The 27,138-nt window shown below is 36.4% G+C and overlaps 2 protein-coding genes across 6 annotated transcripts; one reads left to right on the top strand and one right to left on the bottom strand.

The window, feature by feature from the left end:
- The first annotated feature begins 30 nt into the window (after positions 1-30).
- On the top strand, positions 31-19,608 carry LOC103717258 (vacuolar protein sorting-associated protein 9A-like). 5 transcript variants are annotated; one of them, XR_005508108.1, is made up of 9 exons: positions 144-241; positions 2,935-3,082; positions 4,994-5,164; positions 9,571-9,750; positions 14,172-14,469; positions 17,306-17,524; positions 17,650-18,039; positions 18,141-18,705; positions 18,885-19,608. XR_005508108.1 is itself a non-coding variant. In XM_039118588.1 (7 exons), exons 1-7 carry the CDS (start codon positions 144-146, stop codon positions 17,658-17,660), a joined length of 1,125 nt encoding a protein of 374 aa, XP_038974516.1. In that variant the 5' UTR covers positions 35-143; the 3' UTR covers positions 17,661-17,943. The 5 variants fall into 5 exon arrangements, 3 of the variants coding, with proteins under 3 accessions (XP_038974517.1, XP_038974516.1, XP_017700709.1); XR_005508107.1 differs by lacking the exon at positions 18,885-19,608 and having other exon boundaries at positions 18,141-18,860; XM_039118588.1 differs by lacking the exons at positions 18,141-18,705; positions 18,885-19,608 and having other exon boundaries at positions 35-241; positions 17,650-17,943.
- Positions 17,682-25,233, bottom strand: LOC103717257 (PHD finger protein At1g33420-like). Its single transcript, XM_008805574.4, has 5 exons — positions 24,458-25,233; positions 23,894-24,020; positions 21,424-21,639; positions 18,860-19,477; positions 17,682-18,666 (listed from the first exon to the last, which is right to left on the bottom strand). The coding sequence occupies exons 1-5, from the start codon at positions 24,804-24,806 to the stop codon at positions 17,823-17,825; spliced, it is 2,154 nt and encodes a 717-aa protein (XP_008803796.1). The 5' UTR covers positions 24,807-25,233; the 3' UTR covers positions 17,682-17,822.
- Between the last annotated feature and the right edge of the window lie 1,905 nt (positions 25,234-27,138).

Below are 27,138 nucleotides of genomic sequence, written 5' to 3'. Positions count from 1 at the left end.
ACTCCCCATTGAGGCCCACGCGCGAAGGTTAGAACTACCTAACATTCCTCGTGGCCTCTCTCTTATATATTTTACAGCGCCAGATAAGAAAAAGCGATGGCAATTTGGATCGCAGTCGATCCAAGAATAGGGTTTGGGTTCCCATGGATTCCTCCTCCGCTTTCTCACAGCCCAATTTCTACGATTTTCTGAATCGGATGCGCCATCCCGCCTCTGCCGATCTCGTCCGTGCCATCAAGAGGTCTTCTTTAGAGCTTTTGCCGAGATTTTCTCCCCCCTTTTGGATGATTTCTCGAGCCGGAATACTGAATTTTATGCTTTCTTTGCTGAAATTTAGGGTTTTGTCTGTGTCTTTGGTGATAGACTTGGATTGCTTTTGATTGCAGCTTGGGGTGTTGCTCTTCTGATCTTTGTTGTGTTTAGGGTTTTACCTCGGCTTCTGTTTGAATGGAGGGGTTGTTTGGTGTATTTTTTTGGTGGATTTATTGCCTGTTACTTGTTATCAGACAGGGAATGCTAGCTCAGTTGTTTTTCGTTTTCTTTTATGTTTATTGGCAGAGTGGTTGATGGATCGTGATATCTGGATTTTGTTTTCAATTTCCTTATATAGGTTTCTTTTGGATCTCATATGATCTTTGATTAGTTTATGATGTCTACCCTGATTTCTTTGACATTTCTATTCCGTTCTCTCAACCTTGTTGTTGTTTTGGAAAACAGTGTTCTTGCTTGGTTCTGTTTTTCTGTCATATAAAGGGACTAGAATTCTCTAATTTTGGCACTTGAGAGAGATTTAATTTATGCCATTCTTTAACTGCTTGGCTTGATTTTAGGGTTCTATTCTGTATCTTGAGTGACGGACTCGTGTGAGACTAGGATTTGTTTGGAATGCTCTTTTGTCTGTTGCCTGTTAGCGAATAAGAAGTGCTAGTTCTCTTGTTTGTGTCTTTTTCTTCTGTTTGCAGACTAGAGTGATTGATGAATTAATATATCTAGGTTTTGTTTTGGATCTTGTTGTTTAAGTTTTACTCGAATCACATGTGATATGTGATAGTTTTCTGTTGTTTATACTTGTGCTGGAAACAGTGTCTATACCTCTCTTTGAACCCTCTCAATTTTAAAAACGATCACTCTTCCGTGGTTATATTCTCTACTATATTCAAGTGATTTGAAATACTTGAACAAGGATCAGCTTACACTTGTTAATTTCGAGGATTTGATGCCAGCCTTTATTTGGATCAAAGTATAGATGTGTTTGCTCTGTTCATAATTTATTTGATATATGCTTACTGCTTTTGCTAAGAAAGCCAGCTTTTGATTTTTTATTTCCTCTCTATTCTTTCGTGGTGGACCAGATGAGTCAGTGAACCATGATATTGAAGTTTGGATTTTCTTTTCATTTAATATTTTATCTATGTATCTTTTGGTATGATCATCTGTGATAATATAGTTTGCATCCTGTGTGGATTTTTCTTTTCAATATATTTCATCTTTACCATTTTTTTGGCGCATCCTCTTTTAAAGTTTGAAGCCAGGCATTTCTTATGGAGTTCTGAATGAAGAACTTCACTGTTATTGCTAAATTCAATTTCAACACCCTCATTAATTGTGTTTCACATAGCTTTCATGTATTAGCCCCTTCTGTTTCTGCAATATTATTCTTTTCCTTTAGGCTGTGTATGGTTGCTTTACAAATAAGAGAAAGGAAGCAAATTTAAAGGTCAATCAACCATCCCCCGTTTCTCATTATATCATCTACTTCTGCAAACATCATTTTCTTTTTTGATGCATGCTAGTACTTTTGTTCTTACCTCTCAATGGGTTTATACATTTCCAAATATAATAGAATAGTGAAAATTACTGTAATTATTAGAGAGTCATAAACGGGCTGAAATAGTAGGGCTTTCTGACTAGTAGCTAGAGTTTAGTGCCCTTCTGTGGTCCTGATGTAAGCATAATTTGTCTTGAAACAGAACCTGAAAGGTGAGTTAAGCATCTGATATTTCCTTCAATTCAATCAAATTCCCTTCCCTTTCACATAATTCAGAAATCTAAATCTTAAAAAATAAACATTAGAAAAAGGGGCAAGTGGTTTTAATCTCAAGTCTCAAATGGTTGAAAGAATGGTTATCTGACAAAAGCCAACAAATAATGTTGATTCCAAAGAATGCGGTTAGGTTTTCTTTCTTTAGGGTCATAATAAGGGGTTTCGTATAGTAGGTAGAGTTTGTTCAGGTTTTTCTTGTACGAAAAGTTAGGAAGTGTAAAGAGTCGATTGAAACATTTTGCATTTCTTTATATTCTGGTCTTTCCTTCCATTCTACACTTCCTATTTCTCTATTTCTTGCTTCCTATGCATTGGAGCCCATGATCTTTCTGAACCATTCAATTTGATTGCCTCACCAATTTTATTCTAGGAATATGGCTCCTTTTTTATGAGGTCATACTTTAAAATGTGGTTTACTTTTTCCAAGAAAATCTTCATAATGAGATTACCACAGATTATTTTTTTTTTCTGACCGATAGTCAGAATTGGTACGAAGAAGATCATACTAGCATCATCAAACAATGACTATATATTTCCCTTTTCATTTTATAGTTTTTAGATTCTTACCTTCCAAGTGGAATCTCACAGTTTGAGTGAATTATTCTTATTTGAAAACCAGTCTTGATTTTCCACCATGCATAGTAGAAAGCTGCAAGATTTTCTTGTGACCATGGAGACTACTATTAAAGAGCATCCTTTATGGCCTCATCCTTAACAATTGTATCTACCTGTACTTATGACTTGTATAAGAAATGCTCTACCTGTTTTGAATGATAAGTGCATGTGATATATTTTTTTCTTTTTTCCCCTCTTTTTGGGGGTGGGGATGGGGGGGTTGTGTTAAATTGTTAAATTAATATTAACTTGCAAGAAATAGCATTTATTTGCAGCTTCATTGTGTCCTTCTCATTTCATACAACTGATGCTGAAAATGATAGTAGAAAGCTGCAAGACTTTCTTGTGACCATGGAGAGTACTATTAAAGAGCATCCTTTATGGGCTCATGCTTCACATGAAGAAATAGATAGTGCAGTTGAGGTATGTTTCACATCCTTTATGTGTAGCATGCTTCACATGCTACACATTTAGTTACTCATTAATATCCTAAATTCCTAATTGCTGTTACCATGTTGTAATGTGCTGCTGATATGAGTTGTTCGAATTTAATTAATTTCATTTAATTTTACTCTTTGTTATAACAAGTTACCATGTGCATGGATTATAGAGGAACTGTAACCTTCTATTTTTGTTAACATATATTAGTGGACAGCACTTAACATTCTGACTATCTATCAACCAAATGTTAGCCTTGGCAATTGATCCTGCTTTCAGTCCCTTTTCTTGACTTTATCTGCAACCAAAATTTGAAAATCTTTTGCTGCATTTTTTACTCGCATGTCTTGTGCGTATCTAACAGTGATTCATTTTACATCTTCAATGACAAGTCTTGTATTATTATTTGAACAAATGTTGTGTTAAACAAAAATAAATAAATAAATATTGTGATACCCCATTTTGGGATTCTTGCACCTCTAACTCCCCCATAAGTTGTAGCTTTATCATCATTGTTGATCTCAAAGATGTCTTTTCATAATGGAGATGTAGTTTATATTAGTCTGGATTCATTTTATTGTGGCATAAAATTTTTATCGTAATTTTGTGGTTTTAACATTATAATTGTCCTATAAGTTGTATGAAAAACAACAAATAACAAATATACCTCAAAAGATAGAATATGGAGAAAGATTGTCTAAATTTCAAACTTTTCTTGTCTAGAATCTAAGTTCCATAAAGCTTGCTATATTATGGGTGGAATCTTTCACATCTCTGCTTCTCAATGATCAACTAAAATTTGTTATCCATGGATATCTCGTGACACTTGTCTGGCATATCTGCTTGAAATTACATCAATTGCATGCACATAGCAAGTTGTTCTGTTCACATTCAATGCATGTTATTTAAAATAGTGTATGACAAACATTTTTTGGGAAAATGCAATAATGCAACAGATCCATTATGGGAAATATCTGTGTATGCCCATAGTAGATACTTCCATACATACACGTAGCATTGATTATTTGACTTATATGGCAATCCTTTTTTCAGTGTTTAAAATGATTGGAAACAATATCATCAGCTGGTTTATTGCCGAGTATAGAATATGTAACTCTATTTAATTTAATTTAAAATAAAACTTATGTGCTTAAACTTCTGTCATTCTAAATGAGTTAGCTTTAAGTCAATGTTCTTTGTTCAAAATTTGATTGATTTGGTGTTGTGACATCAAACCAGATCACTAAAAGGCCAAAATTAGTCTTGTGAATGCTGTGTAATTCAAGGTTTGGTACTAGACCCCATACACTTATCATGCTAGTATAGTGTCAATATACTTGGTACGGATTTGTTTCAGCCTTGGTACGCCCCTAGGATCGAGTCTTGGTTTGGTACCAATATAGTACGGTACACTCCGTACAAGCAGTACCCATCGGTATTGCGAACCATGGACTGTAATTAGTCAAGAATCATTAAGCGCAATGGCATTATACTTTGTGAACAAGAACTTCCTTTTAACCTCCAGTTGACCTTCTCAAAGATGGTTGCATCTTGGATTGACTGAACTTTAGAACCTTTGAAGATTTTGTTTACAAGAAGAGAATAAATATTGGTAGTCCATAAAATATGGCTCAGCCAGTTGATAAAAAATGAATAAGTTCTCCAAGTCAAAAAGAAGGAATTGAGATTCAGCATTCAGCGAATTGAATGAGGCTGCCCTTTGCTTTATTTATGGTTTGTAATTCAGGGTTAGTGCTCTAGAGTTTTGAATGAGAGAAATCTGTCTTGTAATTGCTTGCTTTTCTTTTGACAGAAATATCTAATTTTCTCTGTTTCACATGAAATATTTTGCACTTGTTTTGAAACATGTCTTTGAAATAGTTGTGCGCTGTACAGGGTCTCGAAAAGTATGTCATGACAAAGTTGTTCAACCGCACATTTGCTTCCTCTCCCGAGGATGTAAAAGCAGATCTATACATTTCAGAGAAAATTCGCTTGCTGCAGCACTTTGTTAGGCCTGATCACTTGGATGTCCCTAGGGTTCTACGAAATGAAGCATCATGGCTGGTATGCCAGATTTTTTTAAAAAAACAAAAAATTACATGCATATTCTTTCCTGCATGATATATTCAACAGTTAATTTTCCCTTTTATTGTGTAATTGAACAACTTATTTTCACCATGATTGTTGTGTACTTTATTGTAAGTTCTTGCATGAAGAAATACATGGTTGAATTAATAGCTGACTGTACTAAAAACAGACATGGATTTGCATAAATGTTTCATTAGTCGTAGGCAGCCATTCATTTTCTAAGCCATGTAGGTTAAACAATAAGGCAAACATAATGAAGTGTGATGATAAAATGTGAGTTGAGTCAGTACATTCCATGAGCATATGAGGAGGTGCAATGCCTGAACTTTGTCAACTTATATGTTCATGAAAAATTCTTATATATTTAAGTCTTCATTTGAGCCAACTAATTACTCTTAAGATACCAATTTCATTAGAACCTTTGTTTCTGCTCCTTATATCGGCTTACTGGTAGATTTCATCTTAATTTTCTTTCTAGTAAACCTGCCATATAAATCATGCTAGTGCAGATTGTCTAGTGGAAAATGGACGCATTTTTCAAAATCGATTCGCGAATGTTGCTTGATGTTCTTAGTAGGTAACCTACAACTAGGAATTTTTTTAATTTATTCATTTAATGTATTTTCAGATATATTAAAGTTGTGAAAATAAAATATATATTTAATATATTTAAGATACTTTAGATTTATATTTTCAGATAGATATATTAAAGAACAGTATGTTGTTCTTAGATTCGTTAAAATCATGTTTTAATTCAATTGATTTAGCAATTTCTTGTTGATAGCGAATTCATTTTAGTCTCAAAAGAAACTCTATTTTGCATAAAATTAATCGTAGAAACATTCTACTTCTTTTAAAGGTCAAATCAGTGGGGTCCTCAATTTATTAGGTTCTAGATTGGGTTTCGGATTGACTTCAAAATTTGTTTTTAATAATTGGCTGGAGTACAAATCTATCCTTTCTTTTCCTCATTTTCTTTCTGTATCTCCTATTTCTTCTCCACCCATCATTTCCCGTTTATTCTCCTTTTCATTTTTCCTCTTCTTTCTTCCTTGTCCTTTCAACATAAAGCAAAAGTTTAGTTGGAGAAGCAACCATTATTCAATATGAAGATGTTGGCAATACCTGGAAGAAGACATGACAGGCGGCTTGAGTTCTTTTTGGAGAAAGCTTTTGTTTGTGTACTGTGTTAAAATAAGAGTAAGCTGAAGTTGCTTCAGGTTGGGTGATGGACTGAATGGAGTGAATTGCCACTAGCACCAAAAACCAGAGGAATTAGTTATGATAAAATAGTAATTTGGAATTGGGCTAAATTCAATAATTTAATGAAGTTCATATTGAATATTGTGCTTAGTCTAAGGAGAATTCTCAAGGACTCATAATGACCTTATACAATGCTCTTGAAGGTACAATGAATTCTCTAGTAGATATACCTATCCTTATGGATAATGCAGATTTATGGACTTGTTGATATTTAAACTTGCTTTGAGCAATTGAAAACATCATTTTGGATGCCCAAAGAGACTTCTTATACAGCTAAGGAGAACTGTAAGCAGTAAACATAGCAAAACAACAGCTTGTCAGTACCCATCTCCCTGCAGGTAGAAAGTGCTCCCTTGTAACAAAATAACACCCCTTTCTTGTGATCTCCATATCTCAAAAAGTTGTCTTCCCTTGCTTTTAATGCAAATGACATTTAAATGGCATCAAGGCCCCGTTTGGGGGAGTTGTCGGCAGTAGAGCTTTTAGAAGTAGAGCTTTTGGAAATAGAGCTTTTTGAAGTAGAGCTTTTATAAAAAGTAGTTTGCTGTTTGGTAACTACATTTCTAAAGTGTCGTGCCACTTTAACATGTGTTTGGTAAATAAACTAACAAAGTACTTTTGGTGTGACAAAATAACCATAAAGGACATTGCATAATATTATACGACAAAGCATAATAAAATATAATATGTATTAATGCATAAATATATGATATAGTATAATATTACTGTAATGTAATATAATATTATTATAATATAGTAATATAATATTGTATACTATAGCATAATAATTTAATATAATATTAAATTATTTAACATAACATAGCAATGTATTATGATATAATGTAATATAATATTATTTTTATAGTATAATACAATAATAAAGATATAAAATATTTAATTATTAGCAGAAATTAATTTCTCATTATATAACAAATTTTCTAACTAGGTGATAAAATTGGTTAAATAATTATTAAAGGGACATTTTGTGTAATTGTTATATTTTATCACGGATATTTTGGTCAAAAAACAGCTTCCTGACCGGGCCTAAAAGTGCTTTTCCGGTAAGCTCCAAAATAAAGCTTTTCCCAAAAAGCTGTTTTTAGCTTTCTGAAAAAGTTAAAATAGCTTTCCGAAATTTTTACCAAACACTCCTATTTCATCTAAAAGTGCTTTTAGATGACCAGAAAGTGCTTTTTGGCTCTCTAAATGCTCTCCCAAATGGGGCCCTAGTCATCCTCTTGTTAAACTCAACAACTGCTTGTATCATTCTTCAACTTTTTCCAGAGGGGAAGTAGCTTATCTAACTAGTGGTGAACAAAGGGACCAAAAAAGGCAACTGCTAACGGCTGATAGCTAAAGTAATGCATTGATTGCTTATGGATCTCTTGTCAAATTATAAAAATCTAACATCATAACATAGTGCATCGACAACATTTTATCTTTCTTGAATTAAAATAATGTTCCTTCTTGATGTCAATGCGTACCTTGACCTTACATGCAAGACATAACATCTATTTGACATGCTTAAAATTCAATTCTTGACAACTTTTTCAAGTAGCTACCAACCTGACATCAATTCTCACTTATTGGTGCTGATTTCTTGACCTGCTCAACTGTCTAAGACAGTGGGCCTAGGTTGACATAACATTTGGATGATGATACAACAGGAACCAAAGCTTTATCAAAGTTAGAGCAATCCTTTAAGATCCATAATATACTGAAAGACACTGAAGTTTTAAGCTGTACTTGTCCCCTTTTTTGACCATAATCAGGAGGGGAGGGAACTCCCCAAGTTAGGAACATAAAAAAATACATGGTGTTAATTTCCAATCTTCACGGCTGGTACAACCAACCTCATATGATATTCACCGACTTACAGTACATATGCTGTGCTGACTCCAGCATTGTACCATGGGTCAGAATGTGGGTTACCTTGCCATATATGCTGGTAAGCTACCAGTATGGGGCCAATACCAAGACTTAAAACCTTAGTCCAAAACAAACATCTTGAGCATTCACTACAATTTTACACCAAATGTTGAAAGATATTGAGCCAAACTGTCCCACTAATCTTGGACCTCTCATTTGCTAGCCAGCAGGAAACCTGGTTCCCTTCCCTAACTATATCAGTCATGGTGGGTTCAATGATGCATCGACACTCCAAAATGTGCCAGAGTTAGGGTGAATTTTTTTAGTTGGTTGACGTTACTTGATCCACTGAATACTGTTTGTGCGTCACCTTCAATGCTGATATACTGAAGGTGCACTGCATATTTAATTGCTTTTTAATTGCCTTAGGTCCCTCTCATGTGGCTCTCACTGGGACCATGTCATGAAACAACCCGATAGAGGCAGCAATTAACACTTGTCCTTTACAATCCCTGATCATAAACCATGCACCAGCCTTTCTGTGATTTTTCACTGAGCTGGCGTAACTGAGCTTGACTGAACCTGGTTGTGGTGGCCTCCAACAAACAAGGCTAGGCATAAAATTCTGACCTTTCGACCATGTATATTCTTCTCTGAGAATTTACTCCAATTTACTCTTTGTATGATCATGTTTGTAGTTCTTCTATTTTATGGAATTCCGACCGTTTATTATTGTATGATCTATTGTTTATGGTGCTCAAATTAGTCCTGTATAAGTTCATGTGACCATCAGTGCGGAAATTTTGTCAATCTATACTTCTACATGGGTGACTTGATATTGAAATTTATATTATTTTATGTATCTGCTCCAAAGAGCTTTGAAGCTGTACCCTAACAAACAAATCTGTCCTAAAGCTATGTTAATACAATCATGGAACAACATTAAATAAACCAGGAGAATAGTCAATAAAGTGCATGATCTATTGGAATGACTGATAACTTGGTTAATAAATTGATTGGGCACATAATAAATGATAGAGAAGCTCAATTAAGGTCACCAGACACGTCAGAAATAGCTTTCCTTAAGTTGTGTGATTTATTTTTTGAAAGTAATATTTGGACCCTGGTGCAGCATTTAGGATGCTATAGTTTTCCAGTCAGAAACATTTTGCAAGTTATAGTTTAACATCGTTGTATTCTGAATGCCAAAATTTTGACCAACTTTTCTTCCTTTTATTTATGGTTACTAGTTTGCAGCAAAAGAACTGCAGAAGATAAATTCTTTCAAAGTTCCTCGTGAGAAGCTTCTCTGCATTATGAATTGTTGTCGAATCATAAACAACTTACTGCTCAATATATCAATGTCAACCAATTATGTACCAGCAGGGGCTGATGACTTCCTTCCAGTTCTTATTTATGTTACTATCAAGGCAAGCTCTTTTTGTTTTTGGTAACAATAGTTGTGCCTACCTTTCCTTTGCAGATTCCCTTACTTTTATTGCATGCTATTTACAGTTGCAGTTTCTTGTTTTATCTCTCTGTCATTAGCTAAGTGAGGTCTGTGTATATGTATAGTGCAGATGTATTGAATAAATAATACTCTAGGAAAAGAGTATTTTATAATGTGTCTGCAGTTCCCTTGCGAAACTTGATTATCTGCTGACTAAGTTGTTAAGTTGTTTCAAACTTAGAAATGTAGACTCTGAAATCCTAATTGCTGCCAAAGTTGTTTGATGATTCTATTCTTGATCTCTCTGTGTTATGAGAAGCAGAATTTTTCATAAATGAGAAATAATAAATAAAGCTTTTAAGTCAGAAAAAAGTCTTCTAATAAAAAGTTTAATGCATTTTCTTATTAAAAAACTGTTTATTTCTTATATTTTTCAATCTATAACAGAACTATCTTTTTTTGAATTTCGTCATGGATATAGTCATTGAGTACTAATTCATAATGAGGATTGCATAAGGTAGCTCCCCCGCCTACCTTTTTCTTTCTCCTTTATTTACATATGCATGTTTAAGATGTCCTACTATTGGAATTGAAGCACATTCTTAATAAACATGATCTGGAGTGGTATATTTTTGTAGAAACTTGGTCATGGCCTGATAGAACTCTCACAAATCTTTAACCTTTTTAAGGTTTGAAAATTTAAAAAGCCCCTCTTTCTAAGAAAAAGGTTTTCAAAAGTCTGTCTACTTTTTTCAAAGCTGTTCAGCACAGTGATGCAGGATGATTTTCCGATCATAAATTAAGAATTGGTAATAGATCACATTTCCTGTCAGTTTCTTTGCAGACTGATTTTTCAGAATGCTGCAAATTAAGTCCAGCACTCTAGATTCCACTGAAATAATGAATATGACAAGTATACCTCTGCTGTCATAATTTAGTATTATTTATTTGTATTTTTGTTCATTGAAATTGAAAGAACAAAAAATCTACCTGCGAAGGAGGTAAACTTTGAGGCATCTTATCCTAAATTTAGAAGAAATCGTTGTATCATGGAACTTTATTCTAGAAATGTGGAACATGGTATGCAGAACCGGCCAGCTACCGGTACGCCGGAGCCGTGGAAACCGGTATAGGCTAGTTTTGTGCTGGAGACGAAGAAGACGAAGAGAAAAAGAGAGAGCGCGGAGAAGAGAGGGAGGGAGACCACCTGTGGCCGCCATCGGAGAGCCGCGGAGGGGCAGCGGAGCCCGGCGGGGGGCGGAGGAACCCGCAGGGGCACGGCGGAGGCCAAGGCCGCGGCCGCGTCCCTTGTTTTGAAAGATTTGCCGACTTCACTTAAAATCCCCAAATTAAAAAGTGCGGCCGCGTCCCATGTTTCTTTCGAAACAGGGGACACGGCCTCAACCTCCGCCGCGCATCCGCGGGTTCCCCCGCCCCTCCGCGGCTCTCCGATGGCGGCCACAGGTGGTCTCCCTCCCTCTCTTCCCTGCGCTCTCTCTCGTTCTCTTCTTCTCCGGCTCCAGTGGGGAAGAGCTTTCCGGTTCGTACCGTCCGATTTCGGTACGAACCGAAACCGTACCGGTCCGGTAGGCAACCGGTATGCCTACCGGACCCGGTACAGCGGACCTTGCTGTGGAAGAATGACACTGTTGGTTGATCATAGGCTTCTCAACTATGTTCCCTACAAGAAGAGAAGTCTGAAATATTAATTGAACATTTGCAAATAAACTGTTCATGTGAGAAAAGAGGCTCCTTTATAGACTCCTGACTGCTCACAACACCATGCTCATCATTATCTAGTCATACATAAATTAGGCTCATTACTTGTCCAGACAGGATTCCTGCTTGACTGACTCCTATTTGACTGAAACACACCCTAAAATATGAAAAGAATTTATTACAAAAGGTACAGGGACAAATAATTGAATTGATTTTCCTTGGTTACTTATCTCCAAATGCAATAAAAGAGATGCTATTTATAGTACATAGTGAACCACTGCTTTGTGGTCCCCTGAGTAGCCAACTTTTTCTTTTGTGGCCTACCCTTAATATGGTCCCTCCTGCCTTGTGAGATGCAGACTACTTGATGAGGAAGGACGTCTAGAAAGGTACCCAACTTATTTCTTCTATTTTTGACTGACATGAGATGGCATCTCAAGGGTTCTGTTACAGTAATTGACTAGCATAAAGTGACCATGTCCCTGGTTTCCTCCTTCCACCATACATAAAGAATCCTTTGAGTTTCCAAACATCATGGTGGATCCAACTATCTGGTCAATCGCTCACTGCTGATTTTACTTTTCCCTTTTGAGGATTCTTTTCTTGAGAGGGTTCAACTTGATATCTTCTTTGATTTGCAAATTCATGAATCAAAACCTTTCATCAGCTTTCTAAACCAATGTTAATGCGTTGGAAGTTTCATGCTTCATGAGTATAATGTCTCCAATTGAAAGTACTCATTTCTCTTTTAATGACATTCATCCATTGAATTATATTCTCTTGATGCGGTCTTGGATTTCTACCAACAGCCACAGTAAAGAAGCCTATTTTGAGCCATAAATAACTTTCTAGGGCTCTTAAAGCAGAAAAGACATATCTAGTACATTGTTATCTTATATGGCTTGGTGATGGTCTAGATGTTTTAAATTAATAAGAACAGACATTTTTAAGGAGTAAGAAGTTATCTTAAAGGGAAAGGAAGAGCCGAGTCAACCCCCCTCCCTCCTTCACCCCCCAAAAAAAATCATTACCGATCATGTAGCAAGCGCATCTGTCCTATTGACATCGTAACATAAATATGAACTATTTCTTAGTCAAAGACAAGTCATTTGCCTTGACCGTGCAGTCATCCATGTTTCTCTTTGAGCCATCGCTCTCTGGCTTGGTTTAATGGTTAAGACACCTGTCTCTTTGAACACAGTATTTTCAAGTTTCCGTGTGATTATATGTTGTTGTTGGTAGGCGTCACATCTATGCTGTGCTCCATTTGTATTGCTGTTCTAAACACTGGATTACATCATAATCTATGGATTACATCCGAGGTTATTTGATGGTGCTCATGACTCTTGTATAAACACCTCATTATGTAAGGTTAATGTGGAGGAAGTGATGGTTAACTGATTGCAATAAAAATGGTCATGTTACATGTTTTACTTCTAATGAAAATGTGGGAGCATGATACCAATTTTTGTTGATTATATGTCTTAGGAAGTAGTACAGGAAAAATGGGGAATACACTTTGAAGCCCTTTAAAGATTTTTATTTGTATTCCTTTTAAAAGCATTATCTTTCAAAATTCAAATTACTCCCTCGTGAAAGTTATTCTCTTTTTCTTGATTTCCCTGATATTTAGTTTTTACTTTGGACATTGACTCTCATATATTACAAGTAGCATCCCAATTCCAATTTCTTGTGACACTCAAGCTCATCAATTTTTACGATTAACTTTACCATTTGCACTCATAAATTATTATGGCTGTCTTAATTCCATTTCTTTAGAGATCACAGTGTTTTTAGGAAGGAAAGGCCACCACAACTAGCATTTTAGCTCTATAGGCCTTTGGTTTCTAAAGGACCTATCTTTGAGCCACGTCCAGTTTAATATTGTCCCAGTTTTTTCAATGAAAAACCCACATTAACAGAGCCTGCCACAGAATATTTTTCAAGTAATTGCGAGTTGTTTCCTGGAAAAGGACTACTGAGGTTCGGAATAATTAAGGTATTTTACGTATACAATATACTGCTTCTCTGGCAGAATAATACCTACTCGTACGAACTGTTTTTTAATAGACGTGCAAAGTGAACTACAGTAGGCTTTTGCAGTTACATCGCATATTTCTGTTTTGCATGTAAAGAAAAATTTATATGATATCATTGCCTTTGCTAGATATCACTGCAAGAGTGAAGTAGGCTTGCAGTTTACAGTTGGTTTAGTTTTCATGAGAACAATTTAGATGGAGGGTGTTATTGAACATGAAATGCTTTTCCTACTGCACAATGATTTCTAGTAGTGGCAACATGTGTGCATGTCTCCATTTCTTCTCATTTTCCAATTTTAACTACTCATGGTGAGGATTGCAGAATATGATAACCAAATTTCTTCCTCACTTGTGAGAACTCAATAGAAAATTATTATCTCATAAGTGCCTTTATTGGACATTGTCTTTTCAAGTTTGACTTTGACTTTTCACAATATGGAGCACTTGGGGTGTTGTCTTAATTAATAGATGCTCTTTTTTTTTGGTACCCAAAATTAAAAAACCTCTTTCAAACTGACCTATGATTTCTGGTGGGTACCATGCAACCTTAATTACTCAGAACTCATTATGTTTAAATTGTTTTTCAACATGCTTTTTCTTACAGAGGTCTAAAGCATTTTAGTTTCCTTTCAACTTGATATAGGCCAATCCTCCCCAGCTGCATTCCAACCTGAAATTTATCCAGCTCTTTAGAAGGCAGTCAAAGCTTGTGTCAGAAGTGGAATATTACCTTACCAATCTCATCTCAGCAGAAACATTTATAACAAATATCAATGCCAGTTCACTGTCCATGGAAGAAAGTGAGTTTCAGGAGAATATGCAATCAGCAAAAATAGCCAATGAAGAGACTGTCACTGGGCATAGTAGTGTACTACAGTTATCTGAAGATGATGCCACCACCATGAGAAGGCATGGCAAGGAGATCCATGTCAATCTCGAAGGTAACTTTTACAGTATGATAATTTTATTTATTATACTATAACTGACATTTTGCATAAAGAGATTGTTCTTGACATTTGTTTCCATACTGGTGTATTTTGACCAAATTCACAGTTATTGTGCAAACTGTATGTTCAATTATTTAATGCAGAAAAATTGATTTTAACCAATCAAGCTATTTTCTGCTTCTTAGGCTATCCATGCTCCATGCTCTCTACATGTGATTTTTCATAAAGTTAATAATCATCTGTAACTGGTCCGTAAAGCAATTATTCATGTCATCCATTAAGCATACAGTAGATTGCCCACTATTTTTTGGTAATCAAGCAGCAGTGTTAACTAATTTTGGCAGGTATCTTGTCAGTCTGCCTGGGTGCCTAGTCTGGATCAACTGCTTAGGTTAGGACCATCTAGTGACTCTAGTCTGTTTAGTGTATTGATAATGCTAATAATCAAGTTTACTAAAATAGATACTGAAATTGGCTTAAGTTTACATGCTTTATTTTTTACTTATATATTTTTACATAGGCTGGATATGTGATTGTGCATATCTATAGACACATTTATACATGCATTTTAGGATTCCTGTCCCAATAATATATTGCTGCATCCCACCAGTCTTGTACCATTTAGATGAGAGTGGTAGTTGGGTCAGCCTCAGGACACTGGCTTGCTTATGAAACGGATGTACCAGCCATCCCAGTTGGTACTGGTCGGGATCGGTTTGCTATCCGGGTCGCCTAGTACTAGCCAGGATAGATGGGTCCTTCTCACAGAAAAAAGAGAGCCCCTATTGGCTCTCTTTTGTCTTGTTGGTTCAGTCACGGGAGGGAGCTTGAAGGTACAGCTTCATTAAAAATAATAAGAGTTCCAAAATATTGAGAAAACAAAAAAAGAAAAATTAGAAATCGTTCAAGAAGGAGCATCCTACTACAAGACCTATTTAAGAGGCTCAAGAAGACAACTTAAGAAGCTAAAAAAATCTTAAAAATCATTTAAGATCAAAAAATCCTAAACAAAAAAAACCAAAAAACATGAATTTTGGAGGTACGGTAAAGTATTAGAATGCCAACCTGTTTGGAGTATTGGAGCAGGTACATCCAATATCGTGTTGACTTAGGACCAGACCAGGATGGGTGTTGATATCAAGTCTTGGATCCTTCTACACTTGTGAGTCTTTAGTTTCTTGATTGGAACCAATAGGGAACATGGAGTTATCTACAGTGACTAATTTGATTTGACATGATTTGTTAGCTGTCAGATATTATGCTAATATTAACAAGTTAGAAATATATTTTTTATTAAATTTAGAAAATATATTTACTTCTAAGATGCCTATTCACTGCTCCCTAATTTGACCTGATATGCATTAGAGCGCAGAAGACCGTCGAATAGAAACCAACTGCCGATTTATAAGGAGTCCCCCACCCCCTAAACAAAACAAAAAAAAACTTTATCTTCATCGTTATTTTTAAGTTCTACTTTTTTATGACCAGATATTTCTTGTTTGCTGTTGAAAGATTTCCATCTTCCTTTTCTTTGTTTGCCTTCTATTTGTCTTGGATGTTGATTTGTTTTATCTTTTTTTATTTTCTCCAATCTCTTGTCCTCTGTTTTTTCCCCCAGATACCACCTTGAGGCAATTTGCTGCTTTGACAACATTGATTTGGATATAATAGCTTGTGTGGTTTCTACAGGCCATAATTACTTGATTTTGATCGTGTATGCATGTTGCGTACTGTTTATCTTTCCATCTTGCATTAAGAGAGCCTATCCTTGGAAATTTTATAAATATCCTTGAAAATCTTTTAAATACTTCTGCATATCTGACTGTGGCAGTTAACCTATGCATTTTGTTAGTCTGCCTAGGCAAGGACTAACCTGCCTAACTGAATCAGTATACCAATATGCTTAAAGCATGCAGAACAGACTTAATATATTCTCAAGTTAACTTGTGCCAACTACTGCCCGTTGGTAAGGTTATTGGGATGTGGTAACCAATGACCTAGGTTAGAATCCTGCTTAAGTTTACATGATGTATATTTATGTACTTCTTATGTTCAAAATATGTTTGGGTGAAGTTGTATGCACATGAATGTTTCTTATTGTTTTGATTGCAATACATTATACATGGTGCCGAAACAAAAAGAGACAAAAGGCTTGTTGGCTGTGAAAATGAAGATACTGAAGTCGATTGTTTGACTTAAATTGCCTGATTTTTATGAGGTAGAAGTTACATAATATATTTACTTAGAATGTAAATACAAGTTTACTCCCCATTGCCTAATAGATGTAAGTAGAAGCGCAGATTTCCATTCCGCAAATTTTGTCGCCACCTTTTTTGCCTTGAAGCTCTTTATGTTTACTGACGAATGCATTCAGATTGTATTAATTCTTCTTTCAGCTTCCTCACCTTCCTCTTAGTACTCTTATTATCTTCTGTTTAATTCTCTTTTTCTTTCACTCGCTTTCTTGTCGTCATCTTTGTCATCTGTTAACCTTTTTTTTTTGTTTCAATGAACACAAGTTTGTAATGGACAAATTCATTGTGATGCAACTACATATCACATGAGGAACCAGATTGTACCGCATTCTCTGATGCACCATAATCACTAGATGCTTGCCTTCTCTCCATGTTATGCCATTTCCTAGGAATCAGCATAAAATAAATTCAACATAATTTTCAAGTAATTAAAAATTTTAATTATTTGTGTAAGGTAGAACCTAGGGATATCATGGTCAAGAAATAGCTCCGCGATGCTGATTCTGAGTGCCCCTTTGCAATAAAAAATGCTAAATTGATAGCGTTCCAGCTGATGTTTTCATATGGGATTGCAGGCTGCCTATATCCTTTCATGGGCTCGGAGGCAAAAGAACTGACAACAGAGGATGTTCAACAGCTGCTAAGGCTGTATCAACAAGTGGTAACTAGGTATACAATGCTAACAAAGGCTCTGGCTCGACTCTCTCTACATGAAGAACAGCTCTTGCATATCATGAAAGACCCTGCAGGCAGCACTGAATTAAAAAAAGAGATCGAAAAAAGGATCCATGAAGGTTAGTGATAGAAACAATTGTATATTTGTAAAGTAAATTGGCTAATTCTTGATTAATGCTTTAATTTATCCAGACCATTCTAGATTAGTAAAGTCTGATGTATATGAGGCGTTCATACTATGCAGGTGCAAAATGAAAATTTTACGGGAAAGATTAACTTCTGCATCAAGGAGAAGCAAAAAGTTTCAACCATGGCATTAAAAATTATTACAAGCACGCCAAAGCTGAGACTATCATCAGCTCTCATACTACGCTACTCTATGTACATGCAGATCAACACTTTACAATAACAAAATTATCACCCTACGGTTGTCATGCTACCAAATCTGCCTGACTCAGTGATGGAGGGTTCTATTTCATCCTTGCACCTCCCACTGGAGGTGTTACTTTTGATTCTTCCACTGCTGCGGCCTTTAGACTTGCGTATGCAGATACACTTCTTACAAACAAACTTTGCCGGTACTTCGTCATAATCACTGATCCCAGTACACCTTGTATGCTGCCAGACCCCACAGGTATCACAGGCCATCATCCTCTCACCGTCATCATCCTTAGCGCCACAATCACAATCCACAATCCAGTTCTCTAATCCTCTCTCCATTCGGAATTGACCCAGCCTTTGGACATCTCCAACACACCTTCCTCTGATAATGGCAATTTCATTTGAACCAAGTATATGCTTGACAAGAGTAAAGTCTCCAACATCTCCACGGTCTAGTATTAACTGCTCAACTTGGAACCTTTGGAAGATGAGGTATGTTTCTTGAAAAGCTCTTGTTGCTTGTTGCTTTAAGTCAGCTACAGTGGCATAGATAGGCAGAATCAGAAGTTCTGGTGGGGAAGCAGTATAATCCTTTGGGTGGTCGATCAACTCAACATGGCACCAGATCCGAAGCACAAGTGGACTAGAAGGCAACCAACTAGAATCAAGATCATCATAGTGCTTTATGAATTGCTTGCAGTCAAGCAGTTTTGATGCTGAGCTGTGGGCAGAATCATTTGTGGCTTGTGGCTTGTAAGATTGCATGGTCGTGGGATTAAGAATGGCATCATACAAGAATTTGAGATCATGGAGGAGCTGATCAGCCATTGGTCTGGAAAAGTATGGCTTGTCCATTGTCTGCCTTGGAGCTGCCTCAAGCCTGCATTTTCCAGAAAAGGAAAATATGTACCAGCAATCAGTATGTAAAACTTTCACCAAATAATATTTATCATGAGCAATCCCCTTATGGTCGTCCAGTAGGTTTAGTTTGAATGCATAGAATTACTGATGCCTGTATAAAGGACTCAATACTAGAAAATAAGCAAGATACAAGCTGATATGTTTTGCCTGACCTGTACTCAATTGCGCTTGTTTCAGCATTGCATCGGACAGCAACAACCATGTCATTATCAGTAACCTTACCGCCAAGTCCCTTAAGGCAATAATCAAGCAGCTCTGGGGATTCTATTGCCCGGCATGTGGCTCCTCTAAGAGCACGCCAAGTCACCCACTTGAACCCCCCAACAGCTCGAAGAACCTTGATCATGGCCTTCTCTGCCTGCTCAACATCTTCCCTTGTCCGCGCGCACAAATCACCTGCGGTAGCTTTAGCCAAATGCTTCCTCGTAAGATTTTCAGGCTGTGCTTGCTCATGAGCTTCATGAAGCAGATGCATCACATAGCAGAAGAGGTCCCTCACGGTCACTAATTGACAGTCGGAGATGGACTGATATAATGCAATTATATTCTGTAATGGGGTGCGAGTAGACCGTGCATGAGAGAAGAAGATAGACAGTGGTACATTAGAGAGGGTTGCCACAGCTCTGTGGTAGGCATCGGCAGTCAGGGCGAAGCTGCCGGCACCAAATTTGTATCCCCAACCCGCATACCAGGAATGGCCAGCAGTTACAGCATGCAGGAGCCGATACTCCATTCCGTACTTTTTGGATATATCCATAACGGTGACCTTTCTGTCATCACAAAAATGATTGTTTGGTCACCAAACAAAAACAGGATACTGGAAAATTTTAGTTGGAACAAAGAGGTTCTTGTAGTTTCATTTCTACAGAAAATGCTTATAGAAGTCATATAATATTACCAACATAACCTTTAATAAAAATTATGCTACGAAATTAATACATGAAATGACAAATGATAAATAAGGAAATCGAATCAGAATTCATAATAAAATGTCTATTCAAATTATATATATGCAGGGACAATGGTTCCATCAAAAGCACGAGCGACCCAAAGTAGAAAAGTGCATATACAAGGGTGATATCGGTAGCCGCCATATAATCAGAATTAATCATTTAAAACCTCACAGTGGGTGGAATCGGAGAGGCAATCCAATTTCACAAGAACCAACAATCAATAAGCATTAGGTGAAAGCCATGTAAATTCCATAAGCACCCACGTCATGTATTTTGCACACAAAACCATCAGCTTCATACCTACAAGATATGCAAAATTTTGAGATGGAAATTAAATCCATTATCTTGCCTTGGGGAGAGGATGCAGAGAACTTGGGCTAGACTTCATGGATGCAATACTCTGAGCTCTAGCTGTTTTAACTCATCATCTTACATTTTTCACATATTCTTTATTAACAAGCAGTTTTCCAATACCTCTGTGCTCCTTCCTCAAGATTCTCTCGTCTATTCCAACTTCAACCTCCTAATGTTCTTCAAACACTCACCCACTTACAATATCAGAACTCCACATTCATACTTTGCAAAGTCAATTAACGACATTGTACCATGTTTTGTCATTTTCAATCCAGTCACCAAATATCCGTTGCCAATTTTGTGGCCCATTATAAGAACAACCTGCTGCTGCCTTGGCCACCTGAGACCTACCTAAGTGAAATTGCCTACACACTGCCTTAGCATCATGGAGGATAAGATTGATTTATAAATTAGCATAGATGCTGCCAGGTCAGTATTTTCCTTTGATCTACTATACCTTATTCAGCATGTTATAATTGCTCTATTAAAAGTTAGATTTTTGTTCTTTTCTAAATTAATTTTGAATTTATTACTCTTTCGGGCAGCCTTGACCTTTGAAAGCCTGCTCCGAACCTCCATTGGGTCTTGGTACCAAGCAGGCTTCAAGTTGTTAATTTGTCAGTTGTCATGTAGAATCTTTTAAAACATAGGAAGTTAGTGCACAATGGGCTTTGATGATGTTTAGATGCCCCCGTTCTCTCTTCAGTTATTATGTTTATAATTCGACATTCCATCGATAGTCCAAAAGATGTGCAAAACCAATTATATGATAAAGGACGACCCAATACATGACGCTCCTGCCAAGGGGTTGTTTGAGGAGGGTCTGTTTCCATATTTCAAGCCCATGACCTCTAGGTACAAAAAAAAACCATAAAAAAAGGGGGAACCTTACCATTGTGCCAAGGCACACCCTTACTATTGTACCAAATCAGTTATATGACAACTAAATAGAAACCCTGAGGGCAAATAAAATAAAGTTTTCATGATTATGTTCCTCCAATGGAATACCATAAATTTGTTTGAAGTTTAAAAAATTACTGTGTGGGTCCCTGAGATTGTAAACCTGCCCTCCAAAACTATCGTACATCCCAAACCACAAAATCTTGCTAGTTCAACACCCCACTGTGTGAATTTAACCACAAATATGCCAATATGATTTTCCCCAATACGAAAAGAGTTACATATTAAGATTTTGCTGTTATGATAATAAAAATTTGACTGTGAAACAAAAAGATGTCTAGCATACAAATTTCTAATACAATGTAAGCATTGAGCATTTAATAACATACTGAGTAATCATCAGTTTTTAGAATATCCTAACAAAATGTTGCAATCAATTGTAAACCTCGATCATATAATGATCAACAAAAATGACAAGAAATATACAATAATCACTAGATAGTCCATACCTGACATGGAGCATTGTGCATATGCGATCCCAAAAACCCATTATATCACATCCTGTTAAATATTTTGAACCACCTTCTCGACCATTAACTCTGAGAAGGTGGCCATAACCATTTGCATGCACTACAGCATGCAGCAAATGACTAGAATCTTCCAACTGTACATATGGCCAATCTTCTAGATCATCACCTGTCATCTCATATTTGCATGTAATACACCTGAAAAAGGGTGCATTTGCATGAGAAACAGTATATCAACAAAGCATTGCACAATAAACAAACATCATAAGATCGCTAAATATAGTTCAGATCTATAGGCTTCGTAATAAATAGCTAGCAGAATGCCCTGCTCAGATCTCCATTGTTTTCACACATACTGAAGAATTATTGTGATTGCAGGAGACAACCTGTTATTAAGCAGTAACAAATTCCACTGAAGCATTTCAAGACAATACTGAAAGTTATACTTTAAATATAAATATCTGAAAATCACTCAAATCTTGAACCAGTTACTACATATATTGACACCAAAATGAGTCCCACAAAATACAACAATGAGACACTTGCCTACAGATATTAAAGTTTATCACAGTTCTTAATATATGGCTAACATGCCTAGCCACTAACACTGTATCTCAAAAGAAATAAACTCAGTTTTTGTTCTACTAATCAAACCACTCCACAGCATAACAGAAACCCTGGCCTATACCAACATGCACGTAGATCACCACAATGTTTAGCTCCAAAAGGCTACTCGAAATAAAGTTAGAGAAGTGTCCCTGCTGTCCTCATACCCACTTTTGTAGGTCAAAATGGTAACAAATCACTTAATTGGAACAAATTGCTAATTTTGTTCCAATAGAAATATGTAAATGCTGAAGTCAACCCAGATAGAGTCTCTTATCTAGCTCCATTATGTAACATGAAACACAATGCTACAAAACTGGTCCACTGAACTGCAAATCAGAACCAAGACAGCGAAGCAATCAAAATCTTCATTACGTGACATAAAAAAATCAAGGAAAATATAAACAAGTTCTAAGTGTTATAAATGACTAAGCCATATGCAGGTGGCATATGGTCATATGAAATTATCGTTACAAACCTTTTTATGAATTGCAAATAATCATAGCTCAGGAGAAAGTCTTCTAAATGCTCTGCACAATCAAGGACCATCCCAAGGAAAGATTGTATGGAGCTTAACAGCAGACCAAAATGAGAAGATCACTCCAATGAAAGGATAAAGGTTTGGAGCATCCTAAGGATATTCATCCTTGAGACACTGTCATAGAAGAGCTTTTTACAGAAGAAAAGCGCACCACCATGAAGGTAACAGCATCTAATATAAGATGCGAGCAATCTGATGATAACAAGCTTCTATTCTAGGGCTCAATGTGTAGGCCCAATGATCCCAGCCTGTCAAGCTAATCTAAGGAAAACAACCAACAGAAACAACACATCAGAATCCTCCATGGAAGATTAGATATACTTGACTCGGAGTCCAGCAAACCTTGAAGAGGCTTCCATTTGTCTACAAACCTACTGCCATGCACATCTTTTTCTTTTAACTGAGCTATTTCAAGTCACACTCATCAGCTTAAGCATAATTTGTGGTCTAGACTACTAAAATGTTTACTCGCAACTTTGGAGAGTAAAAGAGAAAATCAACAAAAACAAGGAACCAAAGATGCTTCAAACTGATCCGACATTTTCAGAATCATGTCAGACTGAATGAGACTCAAATAAAGAAAATGCAACAGGAGAAGAACTTTCTTGAGAAGCATTTGAAAAGAAAAGTTCCCCCAAAAGAAATTACGGATATCCAATTTCTCATTAAACTCGACAGAGGCTTACATAAATCCATGGAAGGATTACACAAAAGAAAAAATGTATAAGTAAAGCATAATTTAACAAAGGATTCAACAGAAGTATGCAACAATAAGATGATATCAAAATGTGTAGCACTAACCACAGACAACAGATTTCCAGCTCAAGTTGCCTAATTAAAATTACTATGGAGAACTTTCAATTTCTTTCATTTTTTTATGAGAGTGCAGATAGTACAACTATATTCTGTTGAGTTCCTGCTTAACAAATTACAATTAATGCAAGTCTGTTAGATATATCATGCAATAAAAACATCAGCGAAAGGAGCGTGCATTACAATCCTTGAACTACTCAGAAACTATTATGCTTGCAAAAAGTCAGCAATAGTTGAAGTTCCATTTGACAGGATCTCTCTGATTCGGTTCCAAGGATTTTGATTAGACCCAGACGGTTCATTGCATGCCCCAACTAAGCCTCAAGTCCACAATGTACAGAAAATTAATTAGCCTGTTTGGAATCCTAACTTCGACTAAAGGGGGGCATTAGCAATTTTAATCACTCATGAGAAATCTACTTAAGATATATGAGTAGTTAAGGACATGAACCCAAAAGAAATGGAACGCTATCAAGAAAGTATCCTTCCCACCTTGTATCCGGCAAGGGCAAGGAGGTTCCACAATGGATACAAGTATGGCGACAACTGGTGGGTGGTTTACCATCATTTCGTATTATAAAATGGTAACGCTTTCCACAAACGGGATGACCGCTCCACCCTGGAACAAGATCAAACATAAAATAGCATTTTCAGCGCACAAAAACAGGACAGGCAAGAATTACCATAGCCAGCCATTACGACACTGGTTCAATTGTCAAGCAATCATGCAATCAACGTCAAATGAATGAATGCCTAGCTTGTAACTAATTAATTAAATTGTGAAGTGTTGTAAGAACTAAAGAGGAAGTGCTTGAACAAAAATTATTTAATTTTTTTAAAAAAATAAAATCGATACTGATTTTTTTTAAGATTTTAATATCCAAAATAAATTCGTTATTAAATTTATAATGATGGTAACGTAGTGCGCGACAGCTGTCAGATGAAACCGGCCTACCAAATCAGGTCCGGTCAACTAAACAGATAAAAATGTTGTGAAAAAGAAAAAAACTTGAGAGCGAAAATTGGTAAAAAAAATCAGTAAAATTATCATCTCACCAACGACTCTACAGTGGTCACAATAGATCGATTTTGATCGCAGCACATCCTCTTCCACAACATCAAGTTCGACGGAAGCTCTCGGCTGCTCACCCTCCGCCGGATCACCCACCCGGAACATGATCCGCCAGGGTATGAGATGCGGCGAAGCGACCGCGGAGGGCAACAAAATCGACGACGGCGGCGACAGCCGGGCGTGCCGCACTAGAAACTCGCGGACGTTCATGCGGAATGGCCCGTCGAGGCCATCGCAGATCCCGTCGCCGGCGGCCGGAAAGGTCAAAAAATCGCACATATCTGCGGTCACCCGCCTCTTCGCGCGCTTCAGCGGCCGCCCGTTCACCACCATGGCGTCGGATTCCGTCGAGGGTACGGCCAGATCTCGCGATTCCAGAGAAAACGGCGCCGTTGATCGGCCCAAGATAAAAGTACGGCTAGTGTTTCGCTTAAAAATGGAGAGAGAGGAGGAGATAGATGTTGGGGGGGGAGATCTGGGTTACAGTTAGCGATCGGCTAGAGTTACGGCTCAGAAATTAAAGAGGAAGGCGGAGGAGGTGGAGGAGGAGGAGGAGAGGAGGAAACGAGAGAGATCGGATGGGTCGCCTTGGGAGTCGATAACCAGGGTTAGGGTTGAGTTAGGGTTAGGGTTAGGGTTAGGTTAGGGATTGGTTTCCCAAAAGAGAGCGGGAGATGGGAAAATGGGGGACCGCGCCCTAGTTTTGGGCTCTCTCTTTTAACTTTTTGTGCTACGAAATGATCTATTTTAAGGCGGTGCGAGACGGATGGAGCGGTCCCTCTGTTACGGGCCTGATGATTTTATAGAAGAAATCAGGGAGGGACAGGGTCGGTGGGCAAATTCCCGGAATAGCCCTACATGGGCATATACGGATACGTATCAAATTACCAAACAGGGGCATTCGCGGGACGAGGCTCGCCCCTTTTTTTTTCCGTGCTGACTACTGATGGTTTTGATTTGAAATTTTGAAATCGAAGAACGGGTAAGGGTCCATTATTAGAAAATTATATAATAGATTCTTTGTTTTGAAAATGTCGACTTAGAATTTTAGACCGGGTTGGAGGGAGGTTTTGCGGGAAAGTGATCGGGAATTCAGGATCTGGATAGGATTTTTCTAACCACTTAATTGGTGCTGGGTTGAGTTGAGAAAGCATTTGACTCGATTAGCATATCTGTTAATACAACATGTAAACATATCATAGTTTCAGAATTTGCATGATATCTTGCATTTTATGTAACCGGCGCGTTGCTTGGCAAGTTAGTGTCGAGCTGTCGCGGTATGTGTAGTCACTAGTCTGTGATGGGTTCAGTCCAGCCCGAGATAAAGAGAATCCTGGCTCCGAGACTAGGCATTCAATTTTTTTCTTTTTTTTAATATAAGGCTGAAAATAGATTAAATAACGATCATATATTGCTATATTTATGTATATTTTCCAACAAATATTAATATAATATTAAATAGATACTAAAACTATTATCCATATTTCTTCTAATACAAGCCAGATATTAATTACATTCATACTTATCCTGAGTGGATATGGATAGAAATTATATATTAGTTATATCCATATCTTTCCTATCAGGTTGGATATTATTGGGATATAAATCAAATTTTTAGCGGAACTAATATTAGTTATATAATTATAAAAATGGTAATTTTATCCGGAACTAATATTGGTTGTATAATCATAAAAATGGTAATAAAATTCATTATGCAGATTGTATGTAACACAAGATAAGTAAAGATTTAAGATATGACTATTAAATCCATATGGAGACGGACCTGATCAAGACTCCAAGTTATTGGTTTAGCTAGATTTGAATTAAAATATTAAAAAATTATTTAAAATAAATTTATGATATAAAAATATTAATATTTTTATATCCAATATTAGCATTACTTTTTAATTATAATATAAATAAAAAATCATTAATTATCTATTTTTAGAGATCGTGTAAAAAAAACTATTTAAATGTAGTAGCACGCACAAGTTACTAATATTTCTATATATTTTTAGCAATAAAGTTTTGAAAATATCTAAGATTAATTTTTTAATTTTATAAAAAATATTGTTTATAAAAAGTAATTATTATAATATGAAATATCATAATATGTATATGAAATGATTATTAATGACCGAGTGCTTTGAATAAGTGAAAAAATACCTATATAAACCAGTAACAACATCATGGTCCGGTGGTTGGGCACTTATCTTCAGATTCAAATTTAGATCTGGCAAAAGTTAGAAAAAAATATCCAAATTAGTATCTAGATCTGATAGGATACTATAATTTTCATCTGAGTCTGATCCAAATTAGATACAAAAATGGATTTGGTTAGATTTTATCTGATCCATTTTTAGGCATATTTATATACAACACAGATATACATAATATCGAAAGCAGCATTGCATTACTTAACTTTTAGTGAATTTTTGGAGCAACAACTCCAATTGTTTGATTAATAACTCTTCCTAGGATTAAATTTAGCACCAAATGCTGCCTATCAAGAAAGGTTTCTTACTTTCTCTATCAGTTAAATTATTTTTTTGATACAAATCAATTAAATTATTTAGGGCATCATACAAAACTCTCTTCTAATCTTTTTGAGCTTGTCATCGTATGAGTCCCACATGATTGATTCCTAAGAATAATGTTAAGTTTG

The sequence above is a fragment of the Phoenix dactylifera genome, unplaced genomic scaffold (assembly GCF_009389715.1).
Source record: "Phoenix dactylifera cultivar Barhee BC4 unplaced genomic scaffold, palm_55x_up_171113_PBpolish2nd_filt_p 000381F, whole genome shotgun sequence".
In the NCBI taxonomy this organism is placed as follows: domain Eukaryota; kingdom Viridiplantae; phylum Streptophyta; class Magnoliopsida; order Arecales; family Arecaceae; genus Phoenix; species Phoenix dactylifera.
The sequence above is the reverse complement of the archived record's forward strand: the minus strand, read 5'-3'. Positions and strand labels throughout refer to the sequence as shown.

What these genes read in the sequence shown, in the direction of transcription:
- LOC103717258 (XM_039118588.1), top strand. Translation starts at nt 144, where the DNA reads ATGGATTCCTCCTCCGCTTTCTCACAGCCCAATTTCTACGATTTTCTG. An exon ending in TTATTTATGTTACTATCAAG is followed by an intron (nt 9,751 to 14,171) that starts GCAAGCTCTTTT and finishes AACTTGATATAG; the next exon opens with GCCAATCCTCCCCAGCTGCA. An exon ending in GATCCATGTCAATCTCGAAG is followed by an intron (nt 14,470 to 17,305) that starts GTAACTTTTACA and finishes ATGGGATTGCAG; the next exon opens with GCTGCCTATATCCTTTCATG.
- LOC103717257 (XM_008805574.4), bottom strand. Translation starts at nt 24,806, where the DNA reads ATGGTGGTGAACGGGCGGCCGCTGAAGCGCGCGAAGAGGCGGGTGACC. An exon ending in TGACCACTGTAGAGTCGTTG is followed by an intron (nt 24,021 to 24,457) that starts GTGAGATGATAA and finishes ATCTTGTTCCAG; the next exon opens with GGTGGAGCGGTCATCCCGTT. An exon ending in ACAAGCGCAATTGAGTACAG is followed by an intron (nt 18,667 to 18,859) that starts GTCAGGCAAAAC and finishes TGGAAAATGCAG; the next exon opens with GCTTGAGGCAGCTCCAAGGC.